Source organism: Ranitomeya variabilis, chromosome 1, assembly GCF_051348905.1.
Source record: "Ranitomeya variabilis isolate aRanVar5 chromosome 1, aRanVar5.hap1, whole genome shotgun sequence".
Taxonomy (NCBI): domain Eukaryota; kingdom Metazoa; phylum Chordata; class Amphibia; order Anura; family Dendrobatidae; genus Ranitomeya; species Ranitomeya variabilis.
The window spans coordinates 657412520-657440446 of record NC_135232.1 but is presented as its reverse complement, the minus strand read 5'-3'; the positions used below and the strand labels follow the sequence as shown (position 1 = coordinate 657440446).

General features: G+C 47.3%; 1 protein-coding gene across 4 annotated transcripts in view; it reads right to left on the bottom strand.

The window, feature by feature from the left end:
* Window positions 1-27927, bottom strand: part of RALGAPA1 (Ral GTPase activating protein catalytic subunit alpha 1) — a 236193-nt gene that overhangs the window by 100895 nt on the left and 107371 nt on the right. For all 4 annotated transcript variants that reach the window (XM_077262721.1, XM_077262692.1, XM_077262701.1 and 1 more), the window contains 4 exons: window positions 27525-27635; window positions 19599-19667; window positions 16625-16759; window positions 2415-2598 (listed from right to left, as the gene is read on the bottom strand). In XM_077262721.1, the coding sequence (XP_077118836.1) occupies window positions 2415-2598; window positions 16625-16759; window positions 19599-19667; window positions 27525-27635 (499 nt within the window). The remainder of the gene's footprint in view (window positions 1-2414; window positions 2599-16624; window positions 16760-19598; window positions 19668-27524; window positions 27636-27927) is intronic.

Here is a 27927-nt window from a genome sequence, read left to right as displayed (position 1 = left end):
CACCGTCCAAATCTGTTTAACCCCTTAGATGCTGCTGTCAATAGTGACTACATCATATAAATGGTTAACAGAGTGTGGGGGCTTCCTCTTTATCCCAATTGGTGCCCTCAGATCATGAGTGTGAGGTTCTGATGTTTGCGATGGCAATTCACGGCAAAATAGCGGCCTTACAGTCTGACAGCTGTAGTAATCTGTTCAGAAGTTAGAGGCATTTAGGTGGTAAAAATACACATTTTCATTTCTGTCATGCCACTCTGCATTAATTCCTGAAAATCACCTGAACGGTTAACCCCTTTCTGACCTCGGACGGGATAGTACGTCCGAGGTCAGAAGCCCCGCTTTGATGCGGCCTCCGGCAGTGAGCCCGCATCAAAGCCGGGACATGTCAGCTGTTTTGAACAGCTGACATGTGCCCGTAATAGGTGCGGGCAGAATCGCGATCTGCCCGCGCCTATTAACTAGTTAAATGCCGCTGTCAAACGCAGACAGCGGCATTTAACTACCGCTTCCGGCCGGGAATAAGCGCATCGCCGACCCCTGTCACATGATCGGAGGTCAGCGATGCTTCAGAATAGTAACCATAGAGGTCCTTGAGACCTCTATGGTTACTGATCCCCGGCAGCTGAGAGTGCCACCCTGTGGTCGGCGCTCACAGCACACCTGATTTTCTGCTACATAGCAGCGAACAGCAGATCGCTGCTATGTAGCAGAGGCGATCGCGCTGTGCCTGCTTCTAGCCTCCCATGGAGGCTATTGAAGCATGGCAAAAGTAAAAAAAAAAATGTGGAAAAAATAAAAAAATATAAAAGTTTAAATCACCCCCCTTTCGCCCCAATCAAAATAAATTAATAAAAAAAAACCAAACCTACACATATTTGGTATCGCCGCGTTCAGAATCGCCCGATCTATCAATAAAAAAAAAGCATTAACCTGATCGCTAAACGGCGTAGCGAGAAAAAAATTAGAAACGCCAGAATTACGTTTTTTTGGTCGCCGCGACATTGCATTAAAATGCAATAACGGGCGATCAAAAGAACGTATCTGCACCAAAATGCTATCATTAAAAACGTCAGCTCCGCACGCAAAAAATAAGCCCTCAACCGACCCCAGATCATGAAAAATGGAGACACTACGAGTATCTGAAAATGGCGCGATTTGTTTTTTTTTTTTTTTTTAGCAAACTTTGGAATTTTTTTTCACCACTTAGGTAAAAAATAACCTAGTCATGTTAGGTGTCTATGAACTCGTACTGACCTGGAGAATCATAATGGCAGGTCAGTTTTAGCATTTAGTGAACCTAGCAAAAAAGCCAAACAAAAGACAAGTGTGGGACTGCACTTTTTTTTGCAATTTCACCGCACTTGGAATTTTTTTCCCGTTTTCTAGTACACGACATGCTAAAACCAATGATGTCGTTCATTAAAACTCGTCCCGCAAAAAATAAGCCCTCACATGGCCAAATTGACGGAAAAATAAAAAAGTTATGGCTCTGGGAAGGAGGGGAGTGAAAAACGAACATGGAAAAATTGAAAATCCCAAGGTCATGAAGGGGTTAATAAACTACCTGACTGCAGTTTTCAATATGTCAGGGGGTGCTGTTTTTAAAATGGTATCACTTTTGGGGGGTTGCCAATATATGGGACCCCTAAAGTCACTTCAAACATGGATAGGTCCCTAAAAAAATAAATTTTGTAAATTTCCTTGAAAAAAATAAAAATTACTGCTACATTTTTAAACCTCCTAAAATGCTAACAAAATAAAAGAACATTTTACAAATGGTGCTGATGTAAAGCCGACATGAGAGAAATGTTATATATTAATGTTTCTCTGTGGTATGACTATCTGGATTAAAGGGATAATCATCCAAAGTTTGAAAAGTGCTAATTTTTTAACATTTTTCTCAAATTTCTGATATTTTTTAATAAATAAACACAAAACATATTGACCTAAATTTACTATTATCATAAAGTATGTTTCTCGAAAAAACAACCTCAAAATCACTGGGATTTGTTGAAGCGTTCCAGAGTTATTACCACACTGGTCAGATTTCAAAAATGTGGCTCCGCCACTAAGGGGTTAAAGATTATCGCTACAGGACTGCCTCCTGGTCCCACCACTGATTGGCAGCTTTATGTCTATACACAGTGTACAACTCTGAAAGCTGTCAATCATAGGTGTAGGTGGGGCTATACAGGGATCAGCATTCTGAGATCTGCAGCAGAGAGAACGGATTGTATCAAAATGACAGCAAGCAGCCCAGTAAGTGAAACATCAGTGGAATCACTGTCTTGGCCACTACACCATGCTCCTCCCAGATTAAATAACCAAAACCTGCTTACAGATTCCCTTTAAAATGAATGTACTTGTGTGAAAGTTTGTTGGTGTGAAACAATGTATTTTTCAGGGGTACCTACCCTCAGTGACAGGCTGTAGTTTGGTGGAACGCTCTGAATCCGGGGAATGGAGCGGTTCTGGTTCCTTCAGGCATTCCAGCTGCAAAAAGGGATCATAGTCTTCAGATGCCAGATCTGAGAGGCTCAAGGGAAAGTAGCGCGGATTGCTGAAGTGCTGCGAGCCATAGATACAGTCATGCAGGACCTGCAAGTAGATTACAATCAATATGCACCCAACTAGAATGAATTACACTGTGGACCAAGGGGCTTTGTATAGAAGCGAGCTCACAGTAATCAGCCATAGAGACGAAGTGATGGCTCTACACCGCTATATTGGAAACACCCATAACTGCAGCTCAAAAAGAGGTGTCATTTTCTTTGTCTCGTTCAGATACCCAAATAAATTTTGCACCTTTTTTTTTGCGATACTTGGGCCTCATTTTTATGTTGCTGTCATTTTTTCCATTTTATTTAATTTTTCCGCCCTAATATCAGTGGGAAAATAAAGGAAATACACGTCTGTTTTTTTCACATTTGTTTTTATGACAACTGAAGTACAGCTGTATGTTGTTCCCCATTCTTTAACAATTATTTTTATATATCGGACACTTGTTTTTTTCATACAGGCAGTGCTGTGGCACCAGTTTTTTATTCTTTTACTTAATTTTTTATTTGTGTATTTCTTTTTCATTTGCTTCACACATTGTACTGCCCATAAGACCTTTGAGGGCATTTCGACATCTAACTATCTTTTTTTTTTTTTAAATTAGATTTTCCCCTGAAACTGGCCAGGACTGGTATATTAGCCTGTTACAGGGTAAATTCAGCCTCCTGCTCTCCCAACATCCAGCGATCACATGACAGCCGGGTCCGGAGGAGAAAGTGTTAGCACTTCCTATGCTGTATGCACAACGCTTCTGCAGAGCTCTGGAAGGTACAGACTGTAATAAAACCCTCCCTGCCTTCTCTATGGGGAGTTCAGCTGTGTCTGACAGTGGACTATACTAAATAGTGACATTTTAGAACGTCACTGCAGAGTAGAACATGGACCGTCTGGACAATTATATTGTATGGGAGGTGTGCAAGTAGTGAAAGAGTAACAAAACATTTACGTTTTTACAATAATTTTGTCCAACATGCAAAGTTCCATAACCCAGTTTGAGACAGCTCGTAGGCTTCAATGGCCAAGCCGTTAAACACAGGGCCCCTGCATTCTTATGACAAAACGGATGTTGGCAGAGCAGATCTGGATGATCCGGCAGTCGCCACTGGACATCGGCGACTAACTGCACGAAATCTGCATATCACGCCCAGCGTAGCCAAACCTGGGCGGCAAGGATTACTGGAGTCCCCTCCGGTGTCCTGATGACCCTCGGAAGTAAGGAAAGCGGGGAAAAAACACGCACGGAAGACAAAACTGAAGCCACGGAGAGACCCGCGCCTGCACCTTGATGGTCTAGGGATCCCGAGACCGAGCCCTGAAGTGGGGTACCTTGGCGTTCAATCTTGAAGCCATCAGATCCACGTCCAGAGTCCTGAAACAAATATATATCTGTCGAAAGACCTCCCACTGTTCCAAGGCGAGGTTCTGACTGCTACGAAAAAACTGCCGCTCATTTTTTTTCTTTTTTAAATACGCCTGGGATATGGAATGCTGAAAATATCGAGTAGTTCCTCTCTGGCCATCAGAGAATATGGGCTACCTGGTGCATGGCCACCCTGCTGCGGTACCCCCTTTAATGATTTGATACATGCGACAGCCGTGGTTTTGTCCAATAGAATTCGGATGGGGTGACCCGCTGGGAGATAATGGAAACTGCTGCAGAGGTGTCCTGATTGCTCAGATTTCAGATCAGATCAGATTAAAAGAATCTGAAGACCCACCTCTTCCGACAAGCCTACAACCTGCAGTAACCACCGATCAACCAACCGCTGCACGATCAGCTCTATCCTCACCTACTGTATTCTCACCCATCCCTTGTAGATTGTGAGCCCTCGCGGGCAGGGTCCTCACTCCTCCTGTACCAGTTATGACTTGTATTGTTCAAGATTATTGTACTTGTTTTTATTATGTATACCCCTCCTCACTTGTAAAGCGCCATGGAATAAATGGCGCTATAACAATAAATAATAATAATAATAATTTCCCAGACATTAATCAGAAGACTCGACTCCCGAGTTGAGCAGCGCCCCTGAGTCGTGAGGTGATGAAGACTACAGCCCAGCCAAGAATACTGGCATCGGTAGTCACCACTAGCCCATAAACCGGGAGAGGTTGCTTGCCCTGCCGGGAAAGCGGCGCCGGCGATCGAGGGAGAACGGGTTCATGCTACAGGGCGATGATGCAGTTGAACGAAAAAAGGCCGCTTCTATTGCTGCCACCATTTTTCCCCAGTGCCCTCATGGCAAACTGGATAGAATGACGGGATGAGTGGCTAAGTGCACGGGCTCCTTGTTGAAGGACTTGAACCTTGTCTTGAGGGAGAATCACTAACCCTCGGAGGTATCCCCGGTCATTCCTAAAAAGGATATCCACTGGACTTAGATGAGGGAAGACCTTTATCAACGAGCTCAGGTGAAGAAGAGTATCGCCAGTGATGCGAATGCACTTAGTGCAATCCTGGAGGAACGGACTCCTGATTAGAAGTCGTCTTGAGTAGGGCAGAACGATAGCGCCCCAAGAGTGCAAGATGGACTTGACGGCCGTCATGACTTTCAAGATCACTGTGTGAACTGAATATGCTGTTCGGGAATGGCGAAGCACAGGAATGTCTAGAGAGGGGAAAATCGGAATATGTAGGAAAACATCCCGTTGTCGACGGACGCTAGAAACGCCCCTTTTCTATAGACGAGTTTGCATGATCCTTGGTGGGATCTGGACCCAGGCTAACCACTGAACCAACGTGCTGCGTTAGAGCTGGAAGAATCATCAGAGTCAGGGTGGCGAAGACCCTGACTGATAGAGGAAGGATCATGAAGAGTCTGTATTGCTGTGACCAGTGACGCCATGGGCTGCGACAGCGACAAAACCCACTCTGGGTATAATGCAGTCTAGATTCCAGCCCAAGCAAAAGGAGGCTGTACCACAGAGTACCCTATGATACATTAATCCCATGCATTCTTTGCAGGGAAGACCGATGGGGCCTCAGGTCAGAGCACTCAACTGGGACTGTTGCCCAAGGGTGCTGCAGGTCCGATAAACCATGGTGGGATTTTGATCCCAGGACCCCATGCAGCCAAAGTAATGACGAACTTCAAACAGGTTTGAGTAGAACCCCTTGAATGAATCTATGGTGTCCGAAAAAAGGAATTTTTGTTGAAGTCAAAAGGGACGTCTAAGCCTTTCCGCGGAGGAAATTTGCTGTTTTCTCCCGCAGCATCAGAAACACACTGAACCAGCTTCACTCTAAATAAATGGCCACTCTGGAAAGGAAGAGATGTCAAAGGCATTTTGCCCACAGAGTCCGTTTTCTAGTCACTGAGCCATAACGTCCTTCCGAACGTGATGGCATTTTCCGCCAAGGAGGCGTCCAGGACAATGGATAATGCTGAACCCGAGGCCTCAAAGACGGAGCAACTCAGAGTCTGACAGTCCGTGAATGATGATCCATCCGTTTTTAAAGTTTTCAATTCCATAAGCCAGGAGCTTAAAGGAAATCTGTCACCCCATTTTTTGCATGTAAGCTGCCGCCACCACCATTAGGGGCCAGGATAGACAGATTTTGAGTACCGGACAAAATACTGGCAGGTTCACAGCAGGAGATGCAGCTCAATCTTTCCGCAGATGAGCTGAAACAGGGGGGTTCCTTCCCTCAAGAGGCTTCTGACCTGTGAGGCGTTTATCAAGTCGCTCTCAGCGCTGGTTAAATAGAACCCGAATTTCCGGGTGAATCATGGTAAACGTTGTATAAGGGTGATTAGTCCTCTTGAACGGAACTGTGTGTTCCTAGACAGAACCGGAATACTCGTCAACCTTTAGAGTCTGATTGACGGCCTCAATGAGCAAGTCCCCCATTTTCTGGAACTCTGGTGAGTGCAGATCCGGGGAAACATCCAATTCAAACTCAGAGCCTTTGCAAATGTCTGGTGAGGGAGAGCGAGAAACAGAGCTCACGGACGCCAAGGACTGAGAATGCTCGGGTAATCGTACCACTGATCCAATTTCTAGACGCCTGTACGTTTGTAGAATGGTTGCGGCCCTTGCTAGCCGATGACTCCCGTGTAGGAGAGGATCCATTTATATCAGACCTGCTAATGCTCCGATCCAGAGAGGAATCACAGAGGTATTCAATTTCTTTGGCCAGCAAAGCCATGAATTGCTACAGTGATGAATCACACTCAGGGGAACTAGGTACACTGGGATTGGGACGGTGGAGGGCTCCTGAACGCATTTGAGGCCATTGCTTTGCAAATTAGATAAGACTACTGTAATAGTCTTCATAGACCCTTTGGGAGCTTGGACGGTGACAAGGTGTCATGGAGCCTTTAAGACCGGGAAATGCTACAGGGGGAAAAATGTTCCTGGAGTCCGCATTGGATTAGCGCTATGTTTTTGCGCTAAGCGACGCTTGCCAGGTTCTGCAGATTCATTGTGCCCCTTTAATGCAACGCCATCGCCCCTGTGTGAGCCGGCCGGGTGGACCAAGCTGGCCACTGTGAGTTGCAGAGGCGGTAAAATCTCGCAGAGAGCGAGAGGCGCCAATTAGGGGGGGTGGAGCCACAGCTGCGGTGTGGGCGGAGCCACAGCTGTAATGTGGGCGGAGCCTCGTGACTTCCATGAATAGGCCCAAGCCGGGGCCTACATTTCTGCAGCCGATGGAAGTAATACTAGGGGCCATCGCCCCTTAGAAGTGAGGAGGCGTTGGGGGGGGGGGGTGTGTGTCTTGAAAAAAACAAGCGCTCCCGTCCCAGGCGAGAAGCGCCAGAAAAAATGGGCAGAGACCCTTTAGGGTGCCACAGTGTGGGCACGGCTTCTGGAATGCGGCCTACACATTAGCTGAAGCCGGGGACTAAATTATTTGCAGCCGTCCGGGGTGTTATCTCAGGGAGGTGGGGCCACAGGAAAGCCATGGCTGAGGCTGCCTGTCAGCATGTGAATATTCCGCTGCAGAGACCCACCGCCGACTGGATCCACTCACCATCAGTGCGCGTCCCGGCATGGAGCCGCCGCGGATGACTGGATTTCAGCGCCGAGGAAAGCGCACGCACTCTACTGTTCTGCTGCAGGTCAAGTATTGCAGCGTGGACAGTGCAGGGATAAAGGGGTAAACCTCAATCCAACATCCCTTTGTTAGGGAGGTGGAGAGGAACCGTCTGCCTCCTTGTACCATCCGTTTTAACAGTGATGGTTCAGTGGGGACTGCTCGGATGCCAAAGACAGGGTGCCTCTGTACCCAGGGCCAGTTGTCCGGTATAAGGCCTGGTTGCAGAAGAGGGTACATGGAGGCGACACTCCATATGCTTGTCCGTTCAGGGTGTGGGGAGATCGGTGCCCTTGAAGGGACCCGTCGCCCCTAAGAATCAGCTCAGGCTTGGAATCCCACGTCACAGGAGAGGATATGGAGAGGCGACACTCTCCGTGCTCGCCTGTTGATGGTTCGGGGAGATCGGAACCTTGAGAGGATCTGTCAACCCATTCGTCCGTGAAAAAAATAAAAATCAAAAAGTCAAAATTGAAAAGTAAAATAATAAAGAGTTTTGGGTCTGAATAGCAGACCCGTCCGTGTGCCTCCTACGGACACTAAGCAAGAACTGGTTCTCTCTGAGCCAGCAGGAGGGTGTATACTGCAGGGGAGGAGCTAACTATTTGTTTCAACTTAGTGTCAGCCTCCTGGTGGCAGCAGCATACACCCATTGTCTGTGTCCCCCAATGAGGCGAAGGAGAAAATGGCCATAATCAGAGCTATGACCCATCATAGGCATTGCAGCAGAGTGTCAGCTATAATATACACCACTCTTGAGCCAATTCCATCACTGCGGCAGAAATGTACGTCGCTTTGCAGGAACTCTTTGCTTGCTGGAACGTACAGGTATAGCAGATGTCGGGAAAGGGTTAAACGTGTAAGTGGCAAAACTCTGACTGTAGCAATTAGAGGTAAGTGTCGGCTGTATAACACATGCATGGGTCCACGCACACCCTAAATCCGCTGTACATGTACTTGGGATTCAGAGAATGGGTTAGAAAACGTTTCTCATTTTCCAAAGTTTTGATCACTGGGGGTCCGAGTGCCAAGAACCCCACTGATTGCTAAAACGAAAAAACAGAACAACTTAGCTGAGATTGAAGAACGGCTGAATGGAAAGTCTATAAAGTCTGTCCTACGTCTTGGAGGTGAGAAGTTATTCAGATGAAACCTTCGGCCTCTCTGTTTTAAGCTTACGAACATTATATTAGTGGGACTAGTGAGAGCAAGGATCATCATAATAAACAAATATCTTAAGGCTATGTGCACACGTCAGGATTTTCTGCAGAATTTTCCTGAACAAAATCGGACTTTTTCTGCAGGAAATCCGCATGCGTTTTTTTCTGTTTTTTTTTTTTTCCGGAGCTTTACCAATGCAATTAAAATAGCGGTAAAAACGCGAAAAATCCGCAAAATTTATTAACATGCTGCGGTTTTTTACCGCAATGCGTTTTTTTCGCGTAAAAAAACCACAACATATTCACAAAAATGGTGGAATGCATTATAAATGATGGGATGCATACAGTCATGGCCAAAAGTATTCACACCCCTGCAATTCTGTCAGATAATACTCAGTTTCTTCCTGAAAATGATTGCAAACACAAATTCTTTGGTATTATTATCTTCATTTAATTTGTCTTAAATGAAAAAACACAAAAGAGAATGAAGCAAAACATTGATCATTTCACACAAAACTTCAAAAATGGGCCAGACAAAAGTATTGGCACCCTGAGCCTAATACTTGGTTGCACAAAATAACTGCGACCACCCGCTTTCGGTAACAGTCAATGAGTTTCTTACAATTCTCTGCTGGAATTTTAGACCATTCTTCTTTGGCAAACTGCTCCAGGTCCCTGATATTTGAAGGGTGCCTTCTCCAAACTGCCATTTTTAGATCTCTCCACAGGTGTTCTATGGGATTCAGATCTGGACTCATTGCTGGCCACCTTAGAAGTCTCCAGTGCTTTCTCTCAAACCATTTTCTAGTGCTTTTTGAAGTGTGTTTTGGGTCATTGTCCTTCTGGAAGACCCATGACCTCTGAGGGAGACCCAACTTTCTCACACTGGGCCCTACATTGTGCTGCAAAATTTGTTGGTAGTCTTCAGACTTCATAATGCCATGCACACGGTCAAGCAGTCCAGTGCCAGAGGCAGCAAAGCAACCCCAAAACATCAGGGAACCTCCGCCATGTTTGACTGTAGGGACCGTGTTCTTTTCTTTGAATGCCTCTTTTTTTCTCCTGTAAACTCTATGTTGATGCCTTTGCCCAAAAAGCTCTACTTTTGTCTCATCTGACCAGAGAACATTCTTCCAAAACGTTTTAGGCTTTTTCAGGTAAGTTTTGGCAAACTCCAGCCTGGCTTTTTTATGTCTCGGGGTAAGAAGTGGGGTCTTCCTGGGTCTCCTACCATACAGTCCCTTTTCATTCAGACGCCGACAGATAGTACGGGTTGACACTGTTGTACCCTCGGACTGCAGGGCTGCTTGAACTTGTTTGGATGTTAGTCGAGGTTCTTTATCCAACATCCACACAATCTTGCGTTGAAATCTCTTGTCAATTTTCTTTTCCGTCCACATCTAGGGAGGTTAGCCACAGTGCCATGGGCATTAAACTTCTTGATGACACTGCGCACGGTAGACACAGGAACATTCAGGTCTTTGGAGATGGACTTGTAGCCTTGAGATTGCTCATGCTTCCTCACAATTTGGTTTCTCAAGTCCTCAGACAGTTCTTTGGTCTTCTTTCTTTTCTCCATGCTCAATGTGGTACACACAAGGACACAGGACAGAGGTTGAGTCAACTTTAATCCATGTCAACTGGCTGCAAGTGTGATTTAGTTATTGCCAACATCTGTTAGGTGCCACAGATAAGTTACAGGTGCTGTTAAATACACAAATTAGAGAAGCATCACATGATTTTTCGAACAGTGCCAATACTTTTGTCCACCCCCTTTTTTATGTTTGGTGTGGAATTATATCCAATTTGGCTTTAGGACAATTCTTTTTGTGTTTTTTCATTTAAGACAAATTAAATGAAGATAATAATACCAAAGAATTTGTGTTGGCAATCATTTTCAGGAAGAAACTGAGTATTATCTGACAGAATTGCAGGGGTGTGAATACTTTTGGCCATGACTGTATGTATGCATTTTTTAAGCGTTTTTATCGAGTTTTTATAGCGAAAAAACGTGAAAAATCCTGAACGTGTGCACACAGCCTAAAAAATTTATTTTTAATAAACAAATATTAAAAACACAAACAAGCAAGAACTACATATAATGCCCAACCAGGCGGAAGTCAAGATTCTGGCCAAAACATGATGTACAGTAACCATGTGGTGAGAACCAAACTGAACAAACACAGGTACAGGACCTCACTCACCCTATAACCATCCAAGAGCCGCACCTGCCTTACTGAGGAGATTGGCACCCTAACTTGTATGCAAAATGGCGCCCTCACTCACCGATGTGTCATCATTGTTATGACATATAGGAGCTTATAGGGGGAGTGTACTGAATATGTGGTTATGTTCAAAAGAGGGGGTGGGTGGTTCACTTAAAACAGAGATTGATGGGCAGCCATAATAAAATTCATAGATGATCCAACCAAAGGTAGAATCATGCAGCAAACATTTTAATCAGAAGAGTTTATGTGAGCAGGTGACTGTCTGATCTGATTGACCCCCCCTCCACTTTTTTGGCAGATAAGACAGATAAGTAAGTACAGATTTACATCCCATGAAAACCATACGTAGGGGAAGAAAAAAAGGGGATATTTCTACCTACCCAGGGAGGATTTATAACAGCAGCAACCCTCTCATGAATATTTTGGGGTACACACATTCACTGGGTCCGTAATACAGTAATACAGGGTGGCATATAGCGTCCACGGATGAAAAAAAGAGGGATGAATAAAAAGGGAGGATCGGATAATGATCAGGACATTCAAGTGTTTCAACGGTTCCTCAATGGGCGTACATGGAGGTCTAACCACCGCAAGGCCTCTTTTGGATAGTGAAAAAAGTGAGTTTTATCAAAGGCAGAGACCCTCAGTCCCGCTCGGTATAGCATGGCATATTGGAGCTGTGGGAGAAGGAATCTTCTTTTGAAATTGGGCCCACTCTTTTTGGATCTCAGCTGAGAAATCTGGAAAGATGGACACCTTTGAGCTCGCAATGTTGACATCCATGCTAACGATGGGATTTTGTTTCTGTTTTTGAAATGAAGCAGTTTGATCAATACCGATCTTGGTGGGGCTACTGGGCGTTAATGCCTGGAGAGAACTATATGAGCCATTTCCAATGGTGGGGCTCCAGGGGGTAGGGGCCTGGAGGGAACCTTATGAGACGTTTTCATTGGTGAGGCCCCTGGGGGTAAGGGCCTGGAGGAAACCTTTTGAGCTGTTTCCATTGGTGGAGCTAATGGGGATAAGGGCCAGGAGGGAAACCTATGGTTTCCATTGGTGGGGCTCCTGGGGGTAAGGGCATGGAGGAAACCCTATGAGCCGTACCCATTGGTGGGGGTCCTGACAGTAAAGGCCTGGAGGGAATCCTATGAGTCGTTTCCATTGGTGGGGCTCCTGGGAGTAAGGGCCTGGAGGGAACCCTATGGTCGTTTCCATTGGTAGGGCTACTAGGGGTAGAGGCCTGGAGGCAACCTTATGAGCCGCTTTAATTGGTGGGGCTCTTGGGGGTAAGGGCCTGGAGGGACCCCTATGAACTGTTTCCATTAGTAAGGCTCCTGGGGGCTTATGTGTACATTCAGCATTGGTAAGGCTGAGTTACACTGCAACACTTTATTTAAAGGGAACCTGTCACCACGTTTTTGGAAGATGGGATAAAAATAGCGTTAAATAGGGGCAGAGGTGGGCATTACATTAGTGTGTGTGTTATGCGTTTATTACCCACCTAAGTTGCCGAAATAACTTTGCAAAGTCTCCGTTTTCGCCTGTCAATCAGGCTGGTCAGGTCACATGGGCGTGGTGTCTTCACCCAGATTTGGCGTAGTTTTCCGTTGGTGGCGTAGTGGTGTGCGCATGCCCAAAGTCCGGAATCCTCTTCCAGGGGATTTAAAATAGCGCGGTGTTCGTTATTGCATTGGTGATCGGTGGGCGCGGCCATCTTCCTTTGGCCGCGCGTGCGCAGAAGCGGCGCTCTGCTGGCCGCGGCTTCAGGAAAATGGCCGCGGGATGCCGCGCGTGCGCAGATGGATATCGCGGCGGCCATTTTCCTGAAGCCGCGGCCAGCAGAGCGCCGCTTCTGCGCACGCGCGGCCAAAGGAAGATGGCCGCGCCCACCGATCACCAATGCAATAACGAACACCGCGCTATTTTAAATCCCCTGGAAGAGGATTCCGGACTTTGGGCATGCGCACACCACTACGCCACCAACGGAAAACTACGCCAAATCAGGGGGAAGACAACGCCCATGCGACCTGACCAGCCTGATTGACAGGCGAAAACGGAGACTTTGCAAAGTTATTTCGGCAACTTAGGTGGGTAATAAACGCATAACACACACACTAATGTAACGCCCACCTCTGCCCCTATTTAACGCTATTTTTATCCCATCTTCCAAAAACGTGGTGACAGGTTCCCTTTAATACATCCTGTAATATTGGCTCTGCATCTCCCTCCCAATGCTCAGCAGGCGCATAATCTCGGCCAGCATCAGGATGAATAATGGTGGTAGCAGTGGTTGCAGGATCGCTTGCTATGGGCCCACTTCTCTGCTCCATCATTATCTCAACTGCTCTCGTTAACGCAGGGGTAATGGACGGTGAAGGGATCGGTGGCTGCAGAGCTCCCTTGGTTTTGGGAGTTCTGACATATTGTCCCAGGCGAGTAGTTATGTCTGGGTTGCTACCCTGCTCCTTGTCAGCGGCTGTCTTAGCAGCGCCCGCCACTGCGCCATCTTTCTGTGCACTCTCTGCCTAAGACTTTTATCCTTTCATGTCATATCAAGGACTGGTGGATTCAGGCACTCGTGATCTGCTACCTGCACTCCGTAAGTCGAAGACCGAAGGGTGTTTTTCTCCCCGGGTAAGCAGGATTATAGAATAGATATCGGAGGAGCTGTTGCTCTGCATGTCCTGCTACATGTCCAGCCATGCCACACCCCTGATTTCATATATTTAGTGTTTGTATACATCTTAGCGTTTACGGAGCGTTGCTGTATGCTTTTTTTTATATATTAGCCAAATATACTTTGCAGCCACGTAAATACCGTATTTTTCTGACCATAAGACGCACTTTTTCCCTCCAAATTTGGGAGGAAAGTGTGGGTGCGTCTTATGGTAGGGATGTAACGTGGGGAGGGGGCAGCAGTGAGTGGGATTGCACTGGGAGGCAGAAGAATGTCCCTGCCAGGCTTCAGGAATCCTGGGGAAACCACATGGTCCCGATCATTAAAGTGCAGTGAATATTCATTAGCTGCTTCCCTGCCCACCTGTCAGCTGAGCCAGTGAGCAGGCATTGAATACTCCTTCACTTAACCCCTTCATGACCTTGGGATTTTCCATTTTTCCGTGTTCGTTTTTCACTCCCCTCCTTCCCAGAGCCATAACTTTTTTATTTTTCTGTCAATTTGGCCATGTGAGGGCTTATTTTTTGCAGGACGAGTTGTACTTTTGAACAACATCATTGGTTTTAGCATGTCGTGTACTAGAAAACGGGAAAAAAATTCCAAGTGCGGTGAAATTGCAAAAAAAGTGCAATCCCACACTTGTTTTTTGTTTGGCTTTTTTGCTAGGTTCACTAAATGCTAAAACTGACCTGCCAGTATGATTCTCCAGGTCATTACGAGTTCATAGACACCTAACATGACTAGGTTCTTTTTTATCTAAGTCGTGAAAAAAAATTCCAAACTTTGCAAAAAAAAATAAAAATTGCGCCATTTTACGATATCCGTAGCGTTTCCATTTTTCATGATCTGGGGTCGGTTGAGGGCTTATTTTTTGCGTGCCCAGCTGGCGTTTTTAATGATACCATTTCGGTGCAGATACGTTCTTTTGATCGCCCGTTATTGCATTTTAATGCAATGTCGCGGCGACCAAAAAAATGTAATTCTGGCGTTTCGATTTTTTTTTCGCTACGCTGTTTAGCGATCAGGTTAATGCTTTTTTTTATTGATAGATCGGGCGACTCCGAACGCGGCGATACCAAATATGTGTAGATTTGATTTTTTTTTTTATTGATTTATTTTGAATGGGGCGAAAGGGGGGTGATTTAAACTTTTATATTTTTTTCATATTTTTTTTTACTTTTTTTTTTTAACTTTTGCCATGCTTCAATAGCCTCCATAGGAGGCTAGAAGCTGGCACAACGCGATAGGCTCTGCTACATAGCAGCGATCTTATGTTCGCTGCTATGTAGCAGAAAATCAGGTGTGCTGTGAGCGCCGACCACAGGGTGGCGCTCACAGTTACCGTGCATCAGTAACCATAGAGGTCTCAAGGACCTCTATGGTTACAATGGAGAAGCATCGCCGACCTCCGATCATGTGACGGGGGTCGGCGACGCGCTTATTTCCGGCCGCCCGGCCGGAAGCGGTAGTTAAATGCCGCTGTCTGCGTTTGACAGCATTTAACTAGTTAATAGGCGCGGGCAGATCGCGATTCTGCCCGCGCCTATTACGGGCACATGTCAGCTGTTCAAAACATGCCGGAGCCCGCATCTAAGCGGGGCTTCTGACCTCGGACGGGATAGTACATCCGAGGTCAGAAAGGGGTTAAGCAGGGACACACATGGTTTCCCCAGCGCTGGATTCCTGCAGCAGCTGGGGAGATCTGTGTGTCTGGTGGAGGAGGCAGGAGCAGGGGCCAGAGGGGAGACACAAGATCGCCGCATACCTGCCTGCCGGGGCTGTGCTGGATGCTGAGTGCTCCAGCACAAGGACCTGTGTGATGTCAGGAGTGGGCGGGCTGGAGCATCACATGGCAGCACAGAGCCCTCTCTCTTCTGATGTCATCACAGGTCCTGCAGACACCACACTACAATCTGCAAGCTTCCTCCTGTGCTGTGGAGAGGCAGGGAGAGCTCTGTGGTGTCATGGGATGGGATGCTCCAGCATTTTACCTCACCACAGCTGGCTGGCTGCCACAATTAAAAGGTTAGTCACTACAACACACAATAAAGCACTCTGCCACTTCTGTGGTGAACTATAACTCCCAGCATGCCATAGGATCTGCAGGACATGCTGGGAGTTTTAGTTCTCCCATGGGTTCTTAAAGCAGCACTCCAGTGTTATTTTTCAGTGCTGGAGTGGTGCTTTAAATATAAGTCCTGTGCCCCCATTCTTATACTCACCCTCCAGCGTCTTCATATAGTACTTTACAGCCACCACACTGGTCCCGTAGCTTCCAACATAATAGCATACTATTATATATAATAACAACACATATAGTAGTATGTCATTAAATATTTTACCACCTTTTTTGCTTCAAATATTTTTTTCCCTATTTTCCACCTCTAAAACCTGGGTGCGTCTTATAGTCCGGTGCGTCTTATAGTCCGAAAAATACGGTAATTAACCGATCCTGTCCTGGGACTTACAATCCGCAGCTTCCTCCATCAGACAGGAACCCAGCAGTGGGATTTAATATTTGCAGAGTGGTCCTATGCACTGTGTAAGATCACAGATAAGTGTCTAAAGTCCCACCAGTTTGCCGGCGTGCAAGCTAATGGGTTCTGCTTTCATTACTGAACTCGGCTTTTGTGAATATAGTGAGCAAAGCATTTTGTGACTCTGACTATACAACAGGCTGAAGAGAAACAATTCAGCGAAGACTGGAAAACAGCTGCAGATCCAACTGAGGTCACGCAGCAGAATTTGGGGCAAAATCGTCTGTGATGACCACAAAATCATTGGACAAGCAGTGCCGGTCCACGCATGTTTCTCTGCTGTGTGGATTAGATTTTGGTAAAAGTCACCAGCAATGCTGCTCCCACAGCAGATATTAGCCACCCAATACAGTGGAGGTAAATCCTCTGTGTGTATGGACCCATTACATATAATGAAGCAGCTCTCCATGTCTGTGATTGTACACTACCTTATAGGCACAGTGCAATACTGAATTTTCCCTCCCTTGGTTATCACTTCCCGCATGTCGCAGCGGCTTCAATAATACTGAGAGTGGCAGCGCCATTATCCATTCTAGAAGCGAGAGCAGCAGAGACACGATCAGCTGGAAGACAAAGATTACAGCATTACATGACTATATATACAGACCATAATATACATCTACAGCTGTGACTCCTGACATCCTGCAATTGTGCCACCCGTGATAGTCAGCAACACACATAGAGGTGTCGGAATAAGGGGTCATATGTCGGTATGCTTCATTATGCTTCCTGCAAAGGTCCACTTGTAATGTAATATATAGAAATTATACTTGTGTTCCTCATAGAAATAACAATTCTGAAGCATTATTTTTCCCAATTCTGGTGCCGATCCTCTGTTACTCCATCTGGAGAACACTTATCAGTATGGTATGTCGCTGCAGTGTCCGGTAGCGGCAGTATTGACACCCAGTTATCAAACTGATCCATCCTATGTTTCTCAGAGGACCGGTAAAACCCAAAGATATTACAAAAGACAGGGAATACAAACATTTACTACTATAGAGATGTCCTCTCTAATAAGGTTCTATCACTAAATTTAAATAGAGTACTTCCTCCAGTTGGCGTTCCTCAGCTGATTCTAGAAGTTTTTCTTATTCTTCTGTGCCCCTCCATTTCAAAGTTATACCCTCTGGTAATTATGGTGCAGATTTTCCCTTCAACTAACTGGGCGTATACCACAACACTCCTCTGTGGGAGTGTGCTTTTTCTTCTCTGATGCTGGCCAATCAAAACAAGGTCACGCCCACAGAGAAGGTCAGTGGTACACTCCCAGTTACTTGAAAGGAACATCTACATCTTTATTACCAACTAGCTGAAAAGCCCGGTGTTGCCTGGGCATAGTAAATATCTGTGGTTAGTTATAGCACATCACTTCTCTTATTTTCCCATCACGCCTCTCATTTTCCCCCTCGCATCTCTCATTCTCCCCTCATTCTCCCCTCACTCCTCTCATTCCCCCAACACTTGTCATTTCGACCTCACATCTGTCATTTTCCAATCACTCCACTATTTTCCCTCACTCCTCTCATTTTGCACTCACACCTTTTCATTTTCACCTTACACCCCTCATTTTCACCTCACACCTTTCATTTTCCCCTCAGTATATACATTTTTGTCATCTCCCTTATATATAGTATACACCTGTATGTCATCTCCTGTATATAGTATATACCTGTATGTCATCTCCCCTGTAAATAGTATATACCTGCTGTATGTCATCTCCTCCTGTATATTGTATATACCTATGTGTCATCTCCTCCTGTATATAGTATATACCTGAATGTCATCTCTTCTGTATATACTATATACCTGTATGTCATCTCCTCCTATATATAGTATATATCTGTACGTCATCTCCTGTATATAGTATCTCCCCTGTATATAGTATATACCTGCTGTATGTCATCTCCTCCTCTATATACCTATGTGTCATCTCCCCTGTATATAGTATATACCTGTATGCCATCTCCTCCTGGCTGTCAATTTGCCTCCAACACTTTTCCTTTCACTTTTTCCCCATTATGTAGATCGGGGCAAAATTGTTTGGTGAATTGGAACGCACGGGGTTAAAATTTTGCCTCACAACATAGCCTATGACACTCTCGGGGTCCAGACATGTGACTGTGCAAAATTTTGTGGCTGTAGCTGCGACGGTGCAGATGCCAATCCCGGACATATACACATACACACACACATTCAACTTTATATATTAGATGGTAATAACTTTGGGTATATAGGGTGGTAGCAGAAAAAGAAAAACTGTTCCAGAATCAGGGAAGAATCGTCAACTGAAAAAGATTAAAATTGAATTAAAATGTTAAAAATCTAGTGTATGGTCCTCTATAAAAAAATGATGTATAATATATATATATATATATATATATATATATATATATATATATATATATATATACACACATACACACACACATATATATATATTTCTTTCTATCTGTACACACACGCATACCTAAATACATACACACTCCTCACAAAGTGAAGGGAACACTAAAATCCCACATCCTAGATATCACTAAATGAAACAATCCAGTTGCAGACCTTATTCATTACATAGTGGAATGTGCTGAGGACAATACAACATAAAAATTATCAATGTAAATCAAAATTAATATCCCATGGAGGTCTGGTTTTAGAATGATACTCAAAACAAACTGGAGAATCAAATTACAGGCTGATCCAACTTTAGTGCAAAGGTCTCAAGACAAGGAAATGAGGCTCAGTAGTGTTAATGCTCTCACCACTAGAGGTACAGTAGCATGAGAAGGTGTCTACAACCCACAGAAGTTGCTCAGATAGTGCAGCTCATCCAAGATGGCACATCAATGCAAGCTGTGGCAAGAAGGGTTGCTATGTCTGTCAGCACAGTGCCTAGAGCATGGAGCAGACAGCAGGAAACAGGCCAGTGCACCATGAGACGTAGAGGGTGTTGTAGGAGGGCAACAACCCAGCAGCAGGACCGCACCTCAGCCTTTGTGCAAGGAGGAACAGGAGGAGCACTGCCAGAGCCCTTCAAAATGACCTCCAGCAGGACACTATCATCCATGTGTCTGCTCAAACTGTCAAAAACAGACTCCATGAGGGTAGTATGAAGGCCTGACGTCCACAAGTGGCTGTTGTGCTTATAGCCCAACACCATGCAGGGCAATTGGAATTTGTCAAAGAACACCAAGATTGGCAGATTCGACATTTTCGCCCTGTGCTATTCACGGATGAGAGCAGGTTCACATTAATTAATTAATTAATTTTGATTTACATTTATCATTTTTATGTTTTATTGTTCTCAACGCCATCCATGATGTAACGAATGTATGCAGTGAGGATGCATGGTTAGAGGAATGTATCCGGTGCACCGGTTACATCTTGCGTTAGTTATAGACTTACTCGTTTATCTTGCTCATAAGATGAGGTCTCGGCAGTCGGCAACAGATGTGTCACAGTGGCAAGAAGGATCTGCAGCAGACAGGAGAGAGAAAACAAAGGTTTAAACGGGTACACCCCTTTTAGTGTCATTTTACATCTAAAAAAAATATAGGGGTATTGCTAGAATATGCTATTATTTTATGATCGGTGGGCGTCCAAATTCTAGGTTCAAAATTGATTCTGACAAAGAAGTGCTATAAGTTTTTTCCTCCTTCACTGTCTTTCTCTGCATAAAGAGCCTCTCTACTGTCATAACTACACCTACATCAGGGCTACAGCCCTTTTAAAGGGAACCTGTCACCCCCAAAATCGAAGGTGAGCTAAGCCCACCAGCATCAGGGGCTTATCTACAGCAGAGTGTTACGCTGTAGATAAGCCCCCGATGTATCCTGAAAGATGAGAAAAAGAGGTTAGATTATACTCACCCAGGGGCGGTCCCGTCCGATGGGTGCTGCGGTCCCGTCCGATGGGTGTCACGGTCCGGTCCGGGCCTCCCATCTTCTTACGATGACGTCCTCTTCTTGTCTTCACGCTGCGGCTCCGGCGCAGGCGTACTTTGTGTGCCCTGTTGAGGGCAGAGCAAAGTACTGCAGTGCGCAGGCGCGCGAGAAAGGTCAGAGAGGCCACCCAGGTGAGTATAATCTATCCTCTTTTTCTCATCTTTCAGGATACATCGGGGGCTTATCTACAGCATTACAGAATGCTGTAGATAAGCCACTGATGCCGGTGGGCTTAGCTCACTTTCCATTTTGGGAGTGACAGGTTCCCTTTAAAGAGAACCTGTTTGGTCCCCCATGCCCTTCAACCCAGTACCTATGTATGAGTAAATTCCCTGCATAACCAGACCTGTATAACGTTTTTCTGTGAAAATGAGGTTTAAAAAAGGAGATTTTTGTGTACTCACCGTAAAATCTTTTTCTCCGAGTCATCATTGGGGGACACAGGACGAATGGGTGTTATGCTGCTGCCACCAGGAGGACACTAAGTTAAACACACACAAAAGATTAACTCCTCCCCTGCAGTATACACCCACAGGCTGGACAATCCAGAGCCAGTTCGGTAACAAAGCAATAGGAGTAAACCAGTTAACAAACAGAAAACATGTCATAGTCAAAACACAGACTGAAAAGAACAATTGAGCCAACTAGGCTAACAGGGAGGGTGCTGTGTCCCCCAATGATGACTCGGAGAAAAAGATTTTACGGTGAGTACACAAAAATCTCCTTTTCTCCTACGTATCATTGGGGGACACAGGACGAATGGGACGTCCCAAAGCAGTCCCTGGGTGGGTCACCAGAAGTTATAAATGCTGTGCGAGCCTACAAACTACAGATGAGACACCGCCGCTTGTAGGATTCGCCTACCGACGGAAGCGTCTGCCGAAGCCTGAAAGTGCACATGGTAGTGTTTCGTGAACGTATGTAGACTGGACCATGTAGCAGCCTTGCAGACTTGTGCTGCCGATGCCTGGTGCCGGATGGCCCAGGACGCGCCGACTGACCGGGTAGAATGAGCCTTGATCCCCGGAGGTGCGGCGTGACCCTTGACACGGTAGGTCTCTTGGATGGCGGAACGAATCCACTTGGCAATGGAGGCCTTGGAAGCGGGTAGTCCCTTCCGTGGCCCCTCCGGAAGAACGAACAAGGCGTCTGACTTACGAAGAGACGCAGTCCTGGAGACGTAACGTCTGAGACCCCTCACTAAGTCCAGAGTGTGGAGCGCCCTTTCCGTGCGGTGGGAAGGAGCAGGGCACAGTGAGGGAAGGACAATCTCCTCATTAAGATGGAAGGAGGAAACAACCTTCGGAAGAAAAGTCGGACATGTCCGCAGAACCACCTTGTCCTGGTGGAACACGAGGAAAGGAGGTCGGCACGACAGAGCTGCCAGCTCAGAGACACGTCTAATAGACGTGACAGCCACGAGGAAAGCAATCTTCCAAGACAAGAACAGCAAAGACACTTCATGCAAGGGCTCAAAGGGGGGCTCTTGAAGAGCACAGAGAACTAGGTTCAGGTCCCATGGTTCCAAGGGCATCCTATAAGGCGGAACCATATGAGAAACACCCTGGATGAAGGTCTTGACCTGCAATCTGTTTGCAATCTTTCTCTGAAAAAGAACCGAGAGAGCAGAAATTTGGCCCTTAAGAGAGCTGAGAGCAAGACCCAAGTCTACGCCTGATTGGAGGAATTCCAAAATGTGAGGGATAGAAAAACGGAGGGGGAAACGTCCCCGCTTCCTGCACCAGGCGAAGTATGCCTTCCAGGCGCGGTGGTAGATGCGCATAGAAGAAGGCTTGCGTGCGCGGAGCATGGTAGATATCACCGTCTGGGGCAACCCCTTCTGCCTCAGTACCCAGGACTCAACGGCCACACCGTTAAACACAGGGCCTCTGAGTTCGGGTGGTAAATGGGCCCTTGAGACAGGAGGTCTGCGCGACTCGGCAGCCTCCAAGGTACGTCTGAGACCAGTTGAACCATCTCGGCATACCATGTCCTGCGCGGCCAGTCCGGAGCGATGAGAAGTACTGGGATCCGTTCTGCCTTGATCTTCCTGATCACCTTGGTCAGAAGAGGAATTGGGGGAAAGATGTATGGGAGTCTGAAACCCTGCCATGAGAGGACGAGAGCGTCGGCTCCGAAGGCTGAGGGGTCGTGAGACCTGGCCATGAAGACGGGAACCTGGCAATTGAGGCGAGATGCCATTAGGTCCACGTCCGGGGTCCCCCATCGAGAGCATATCTGGTGAAAGATTGCGGGATGGAGAGACCACTCTCCGGGATCGAGGCTGTGGCGACTGAGAAAGTCCGCTTCCCAGTTTTCCACGCCTGGGATGAAAACTGCTGATAGTATGGAATGATGTGACTCGGCCCAGCGGAGAATTAGCGTCACCTCGACCATGGCCGCCTTGCTGCGAGTGCCCCCTTGGCGGTTGATGTAGGCTACCGCAGTGGCGTTGTCGGACTGGACTCTGACCGCACGGCCGGAGAGGAACGGCTGAAAATGATGGAGAGCCAGTCTGATTGCCCGAATCTCTAGAATATTGATGGGCAGCTGAGACTCCTGCGGAGACCAGCGACCCTGCGTCGAGTGGCGCTGGAACACTGCACCCCAGCCGAAGAGACTGGCGTCCGTTGTGACAACCAGCCAGTGCACCGGAAGGAAAGACTTCCCCCGAGTCAGGGAGGACCTCTTGGTCCACCACCTGAGGGACTGTCTGACTGGGCGAGAGAGAAGGAGACGGCGGTCGAGCGAGGCGGGATTCCTGTCCCATACTGCCAGAATGGCGTGTTGTAAGGGACGGAGGTGAAAAACCGCAAAGGGCACTGCCTCCATTGCCGCCACCATCCTGCCGAGTACCCTCATGGAGAAGCGTAGGGAGTGAGAGCAAGGTTGAGTAAGCTTCCGGACTTCTCTCTGTAGAGTGGATACCTTTTCCGGAGGCAAAAGTACTAGACCCTGAGAGGAGTCTAAGATCATTCCCAGGTAGGATATGGTTTGGGCCGGGACTGGGGAAGATTTTTTGAAATTGATTTTCCAGCCCAGGCGCAAAAAGGTATCTATAGTGACGTCTACCGCTTCTGCACAGGACCGGAAAGAGGGGCCTTTTATGAGAATGTCGTCCAAGTAGGGCAACACCACTATGCCTCGAGCATGTAGAATGGCCACGGCAGCTGCCATGACCTTGGTGAATACCCGAGGAGCGGTGGCCAGCCCGAAAGGTAGGGCGACAAACTGAAAGTGGTGCCCCTGGACCGCGAAGCGGAGGAAGCGCTGATGAGACGGTAGAATGGGGATGTGCAGGTAAGCGTCTTGAACATCTAGAGATGCAAGAAACTCGCCCTCTTCCAGAGAGGCAATTACCGAGCGGAGGGACTCCATACGGAATTGACGTACACGGACGTACTTGTTGAGGAGCTTGAGGTCCAATATTGGACGTACTGAGCCGTCCTTCTTTGGTACAATGAAAAGATTGGAATAGAAACCTTGGTACCTCTCGTTCTGAGGTACCGGGATGATGACCCCGTCTTCCCATAGCGATCTTATGGCCTGAAAATACTGACGGACCCTTGCTCTGGGAGGAGGGGACTGGAAGAAACGAGATGGGGAAGAGAGACAAACTCGATCTTGTAACCGAAGGATACCAGATCGCGGACCCATCGGTCGGGAACTACCGAGAGCCACGCGTCCCGAAAGAAGAGTAGGCGGCCGCCAACTCTGTCGGTGTCCTTTGGCGTCTGCCAAGAGTCATTGAGGTGGAGACCTGTTAGGTCTGGGCCCTCTGGATCCTTGTTGTCTGGGTCTGCCTCTCCAAGAGGGAGAAGGTTTGTAAGAGGGCTGGGAGGTTCTGTCCTTGCGCTGACCTCTCCCGGCGCCGGGTGGCGCGGAGGAAGGATTGGACCAATTGGAACCGAAACGGAAATATCGACCTCGGCCCTGTTGGATGCGAAAGGGGCGAAAAGTCCGTTGCTGGGGAAGGAATTTGCTCTTTCCCCCTGTGGAGTCTGCAATTATTTTATCTAGTCTGTCCCCAAAAAGACGTTCGCCCTGGTATGGAAGGGACGTGAGAGATTTTTTGGATCCTGAGTCCGCTTTCCAGTCCCTGAGCCAAAGGGACCTGCGGATCGTGACAGCATTGGCCGCTGCCTGTGAGGCACAGTTGGCCGCGTCTAAGGATGCGGAAACTACAAAGTCCCCCGCTCTGGCAATCTGAGTGGCCAGGTGAGAAACCTCGGGGGGTAAGTCGGCGTGTAGTGCTGTAGAGGCTAAAGACTCGGCCCAATGGGTCATGGCTTTTGCAACCCATGTGGCGGCAAAAGAAGGGAAGAGAGAAGCCGAGGAAGCTTCAAAAGCCGAGCGAGCCATCTGATCAATTTGCCTATCAGTGGGATGCTTGATGGACGCGCCCTCGGAGGAGGATAGAACCGCCTTGGTGGCTAGCCGCGATACTGGCGGGTCCACGGAGGGTGACTGAGACCACTCCTTAGCAAGGTCCTGAGCAAACGGATACTTCGATAGCATAGCCTTCTGACCTGAGAAGCGTTTATCCGGACGGACTCTGTGGAGATCGACAATGTCCTTGAATTGAGGATGCGTAGGAAAAAATCTATGAGCCTTTGTGGTTCGCCCGAATGACACGGGATGAACCGCCTTGGACGGTGTTTCCTCCTCTAACTGTAGCGTCTGACTTACCGAGTCTATGAGAGAATCTAGGGTCTCTTGGTCGTGACGATACTCTGGGGAACAGGACACGCTGGATGCGTCGTCCAGAAAAGATTCCCTGCTATGAGTCGGGGATGAGTGGCGAGAGGCTTCGCTCTCTGATCCAGAGGGCTGATCACGGACCGGAGATATTACCCTGGACCTCTTTTTAGATGAGTGAGGGCTTCTGGAAGCGGTACGACCTCTAGGCCGAGAGGGGTTCTTAGGCCGCGTTACATCATCCGTGGAAGCGCCCTGGGTAAGGGACGGGTCACGGAGGGACTGTATCGTCCTTTCCAAGGATGCCACAGATCGAGCAAGGGAGGACGCCCATGCGGGGGTACTAGGCTCACATTCCGGGTCAGAGGCCGGAGTATCCTGTGCCGCAGACATTTCGCAGGCGGAGCACAGCGGGGTAGTGTGACCTCGGGGCAGAGATACCTTGCAGGAGGTGCACACAGCAAAAATAACAGAGTGGGTCTTTCCAGTCCGTTTTTGCCTAGACTGTGACATCTTTGTGAAGTGAGCGTACTGGCAGGGGAAGAGAAAATCCTACTGAGTGCGTCTCACCAGGTTCTGCGGTGCTTGGCAGGGAGATCCTGAAGTCCTGTGCGCTGTGGTGCTGCAGAGCCGCCAGCGCACTTCCTGGTCCAAGATGGCCGCCGAGATGTGAGAAAGGCGCTTCTCGGGAACGAGAAGCGCCCAGAGAGAGAGAGGGGGGGGCGTGTCGTGGGCGGGCGGTGAATTCCCTGCTATGCGCGTCTGCCACCGCCCTCCTGCTGTATGAGGGTGGAGTCCGGCTCCGGGCCGGTAAACTGTGCCACTGTAGCGTCTGTGCCCCGCGGCTGCAGCGCCGCATTAGAAGGAGGATAAGGGCTCCCTGAACGGCGGTCCCCTGTCAGCTGGTCGGCCCCCGCACTTACCTTGTGCGATGGGGCCGATGCTCCATCCACCTTCACCTTAGTAGGGAGAGGGTGGAGAGCTTCTGCCGCCGTGCAACATCCGCTATGTTCAGTGGTGATGCAGTGGACGGCTGCACGGACGCCATGACATTCTGTCCGGCTGTGCCCTGGCTCCAGGAGACTTAGGTGGATGATTAGTCCCCGTGGTCGCCTGAAAGGGAGGGAGGGAGATCGGAACGCTAAGGAACCGTCGCCACACTGGAAAGTGAGCCAGGGCTGGCATCCATCGACGCGGGAAAGGATACAGGAGGAACGCTCCATGTACTTGCCCGTTGTTGGTGCGGGAGAGATCAGAGCTGAAAATTTGCCTGTCGCTCCCTTCCGTTAAAAGCAAAAAATTGGTGGGGTCCTGAGGACCCAAGTGCCTCCTGAGACACTAAGTAAGAACTGGCTCTGGATTGTCCAGCCTGTGGGTGTATACTGCAGGGGAGGAGTTAATCTTTTGTGTGTGTTTAACTTAGTGTCCTCCTGGTGGCAGCAGCATAACACCCATTCGTCCTGTGTCCCCCAATGATACGTAGGAGAAAGCATTTATGTCCCTGTTTCCTATAACAATTAGGGCTTTGATTAGTTGATGGGGCGTTAGTTGCTCCTGACTAGTCAGCTCTCTTTTTATGTTATCACGCCCCAGTGGGCATGATAACATAATTTGCAGGAGCTGATGTCATCAATACCAGCTTCTGCAAATTTTGCATGCCGCACATTCCTGCAGCTGGGTGTATGCTTCCCAAATTCAGAGATTCAGAGGCGCACTGTGCATTACCAGAAGCCATCTTCTGAGCTTCCAGACATGCGGACAGAGTCCTACTGATCAGAAAGTGGCATCTTAATCTAAAGGAAAATGCATTTAAAGAAAATCTTTCACTATTTAAACTGCATACTTCTTCCAATTGCCGCTGTCCCACCAATTCAGGAGTAGTTTTTCCTTTTCTTCTGTGTCCCTCCGTTCTAAATTCATGCCCCCCTCCTGGAAATAAAGCAGCTAATTTTTCCGTCAAGCATCTGGGTGTGTACCACAGAACTTGTTTGTGGGCGTTTGCTTTTTCTTCTCTGATTTTGGCCAATCAAAACAAGGCCACACCCAGAGTTCTTTGATTTACGCACAGTTGCTTGAAGGTAGAATTTTAACATTATTATTGGGGGGCATAACTTTGGAACGGAGGGGCGCAGAAGAAAAAGGAAAACTGTTCCGGAATCAGTGGAGCAGCGGAAACGGGAGGAGGTACTCAGTTTAAATAATAAAAATTCAGTGACAGATCCCCTCTAAAGGCTTATTCCCATCTCTGCCTTTCTGTGCGACTTCTATAGGTGTTACACCAACCACGTAGCACAACGAGAGAAGCAACTTGGGAGTTACGCCAACAATGTGGCTCATATTGTTACTCTTTTTCCATAAGTTCCATTCATTTCTACAGAAATTACACAAACAACGCAATTTTACTCAACTGTTTTCGGAGCCACAGTAATCCCAATGTCAAGGAAGCATGTAACCCTTTAAGTGAACCGCCTCTTTGGAATAAAGCATTTGATCTTATTGCACAAGGCAGAGGACAAAGCTGATACTCCCGAGACCTAGGAATACCGATTCCTATTAAAGTCCTTAGAAACTGCAGATCATTTTTTTTTTTTAGAACCATAGTAAAAAAAATAATATTTGACTGTCCAATGGTTGCATTACAGACTGGAAAATGTTCTTGTGCATCACGTGTAAGGCAAATGTGACCTACCTCTATAATTTTCAGTGGGTAGTCCGGGTGGTAAATTTGCAGCTGTGGCACGTAGTTAAGAAGAACATTCAGAACGCTGCACGCTACTTGTGCCACCACTTTGTTGGGAAACTGAAACAAAGAGCAGAGCAATCTCTCAGTCACAGATGTTATGTCTAGCAGACCTCCATCGGATGGCATTGTATATAGAAAAATACATTAATGCTCGTGTGGAACGGTAGTGCAAACAGTAGGACGTCTCCAGGCCTAACATGTCCATGGATTCTCAGGAGACCTACACAGGAAATATAGAAAATGTCCTTCATGGTGGAAGAAAAAAGGACTGTTGTTTACTTTCTTTGCTGAGATATGAAAACTTAATGGGAATTTGTCAGCAGCTCTTTGCTGTGTAATCTGAGAGCAG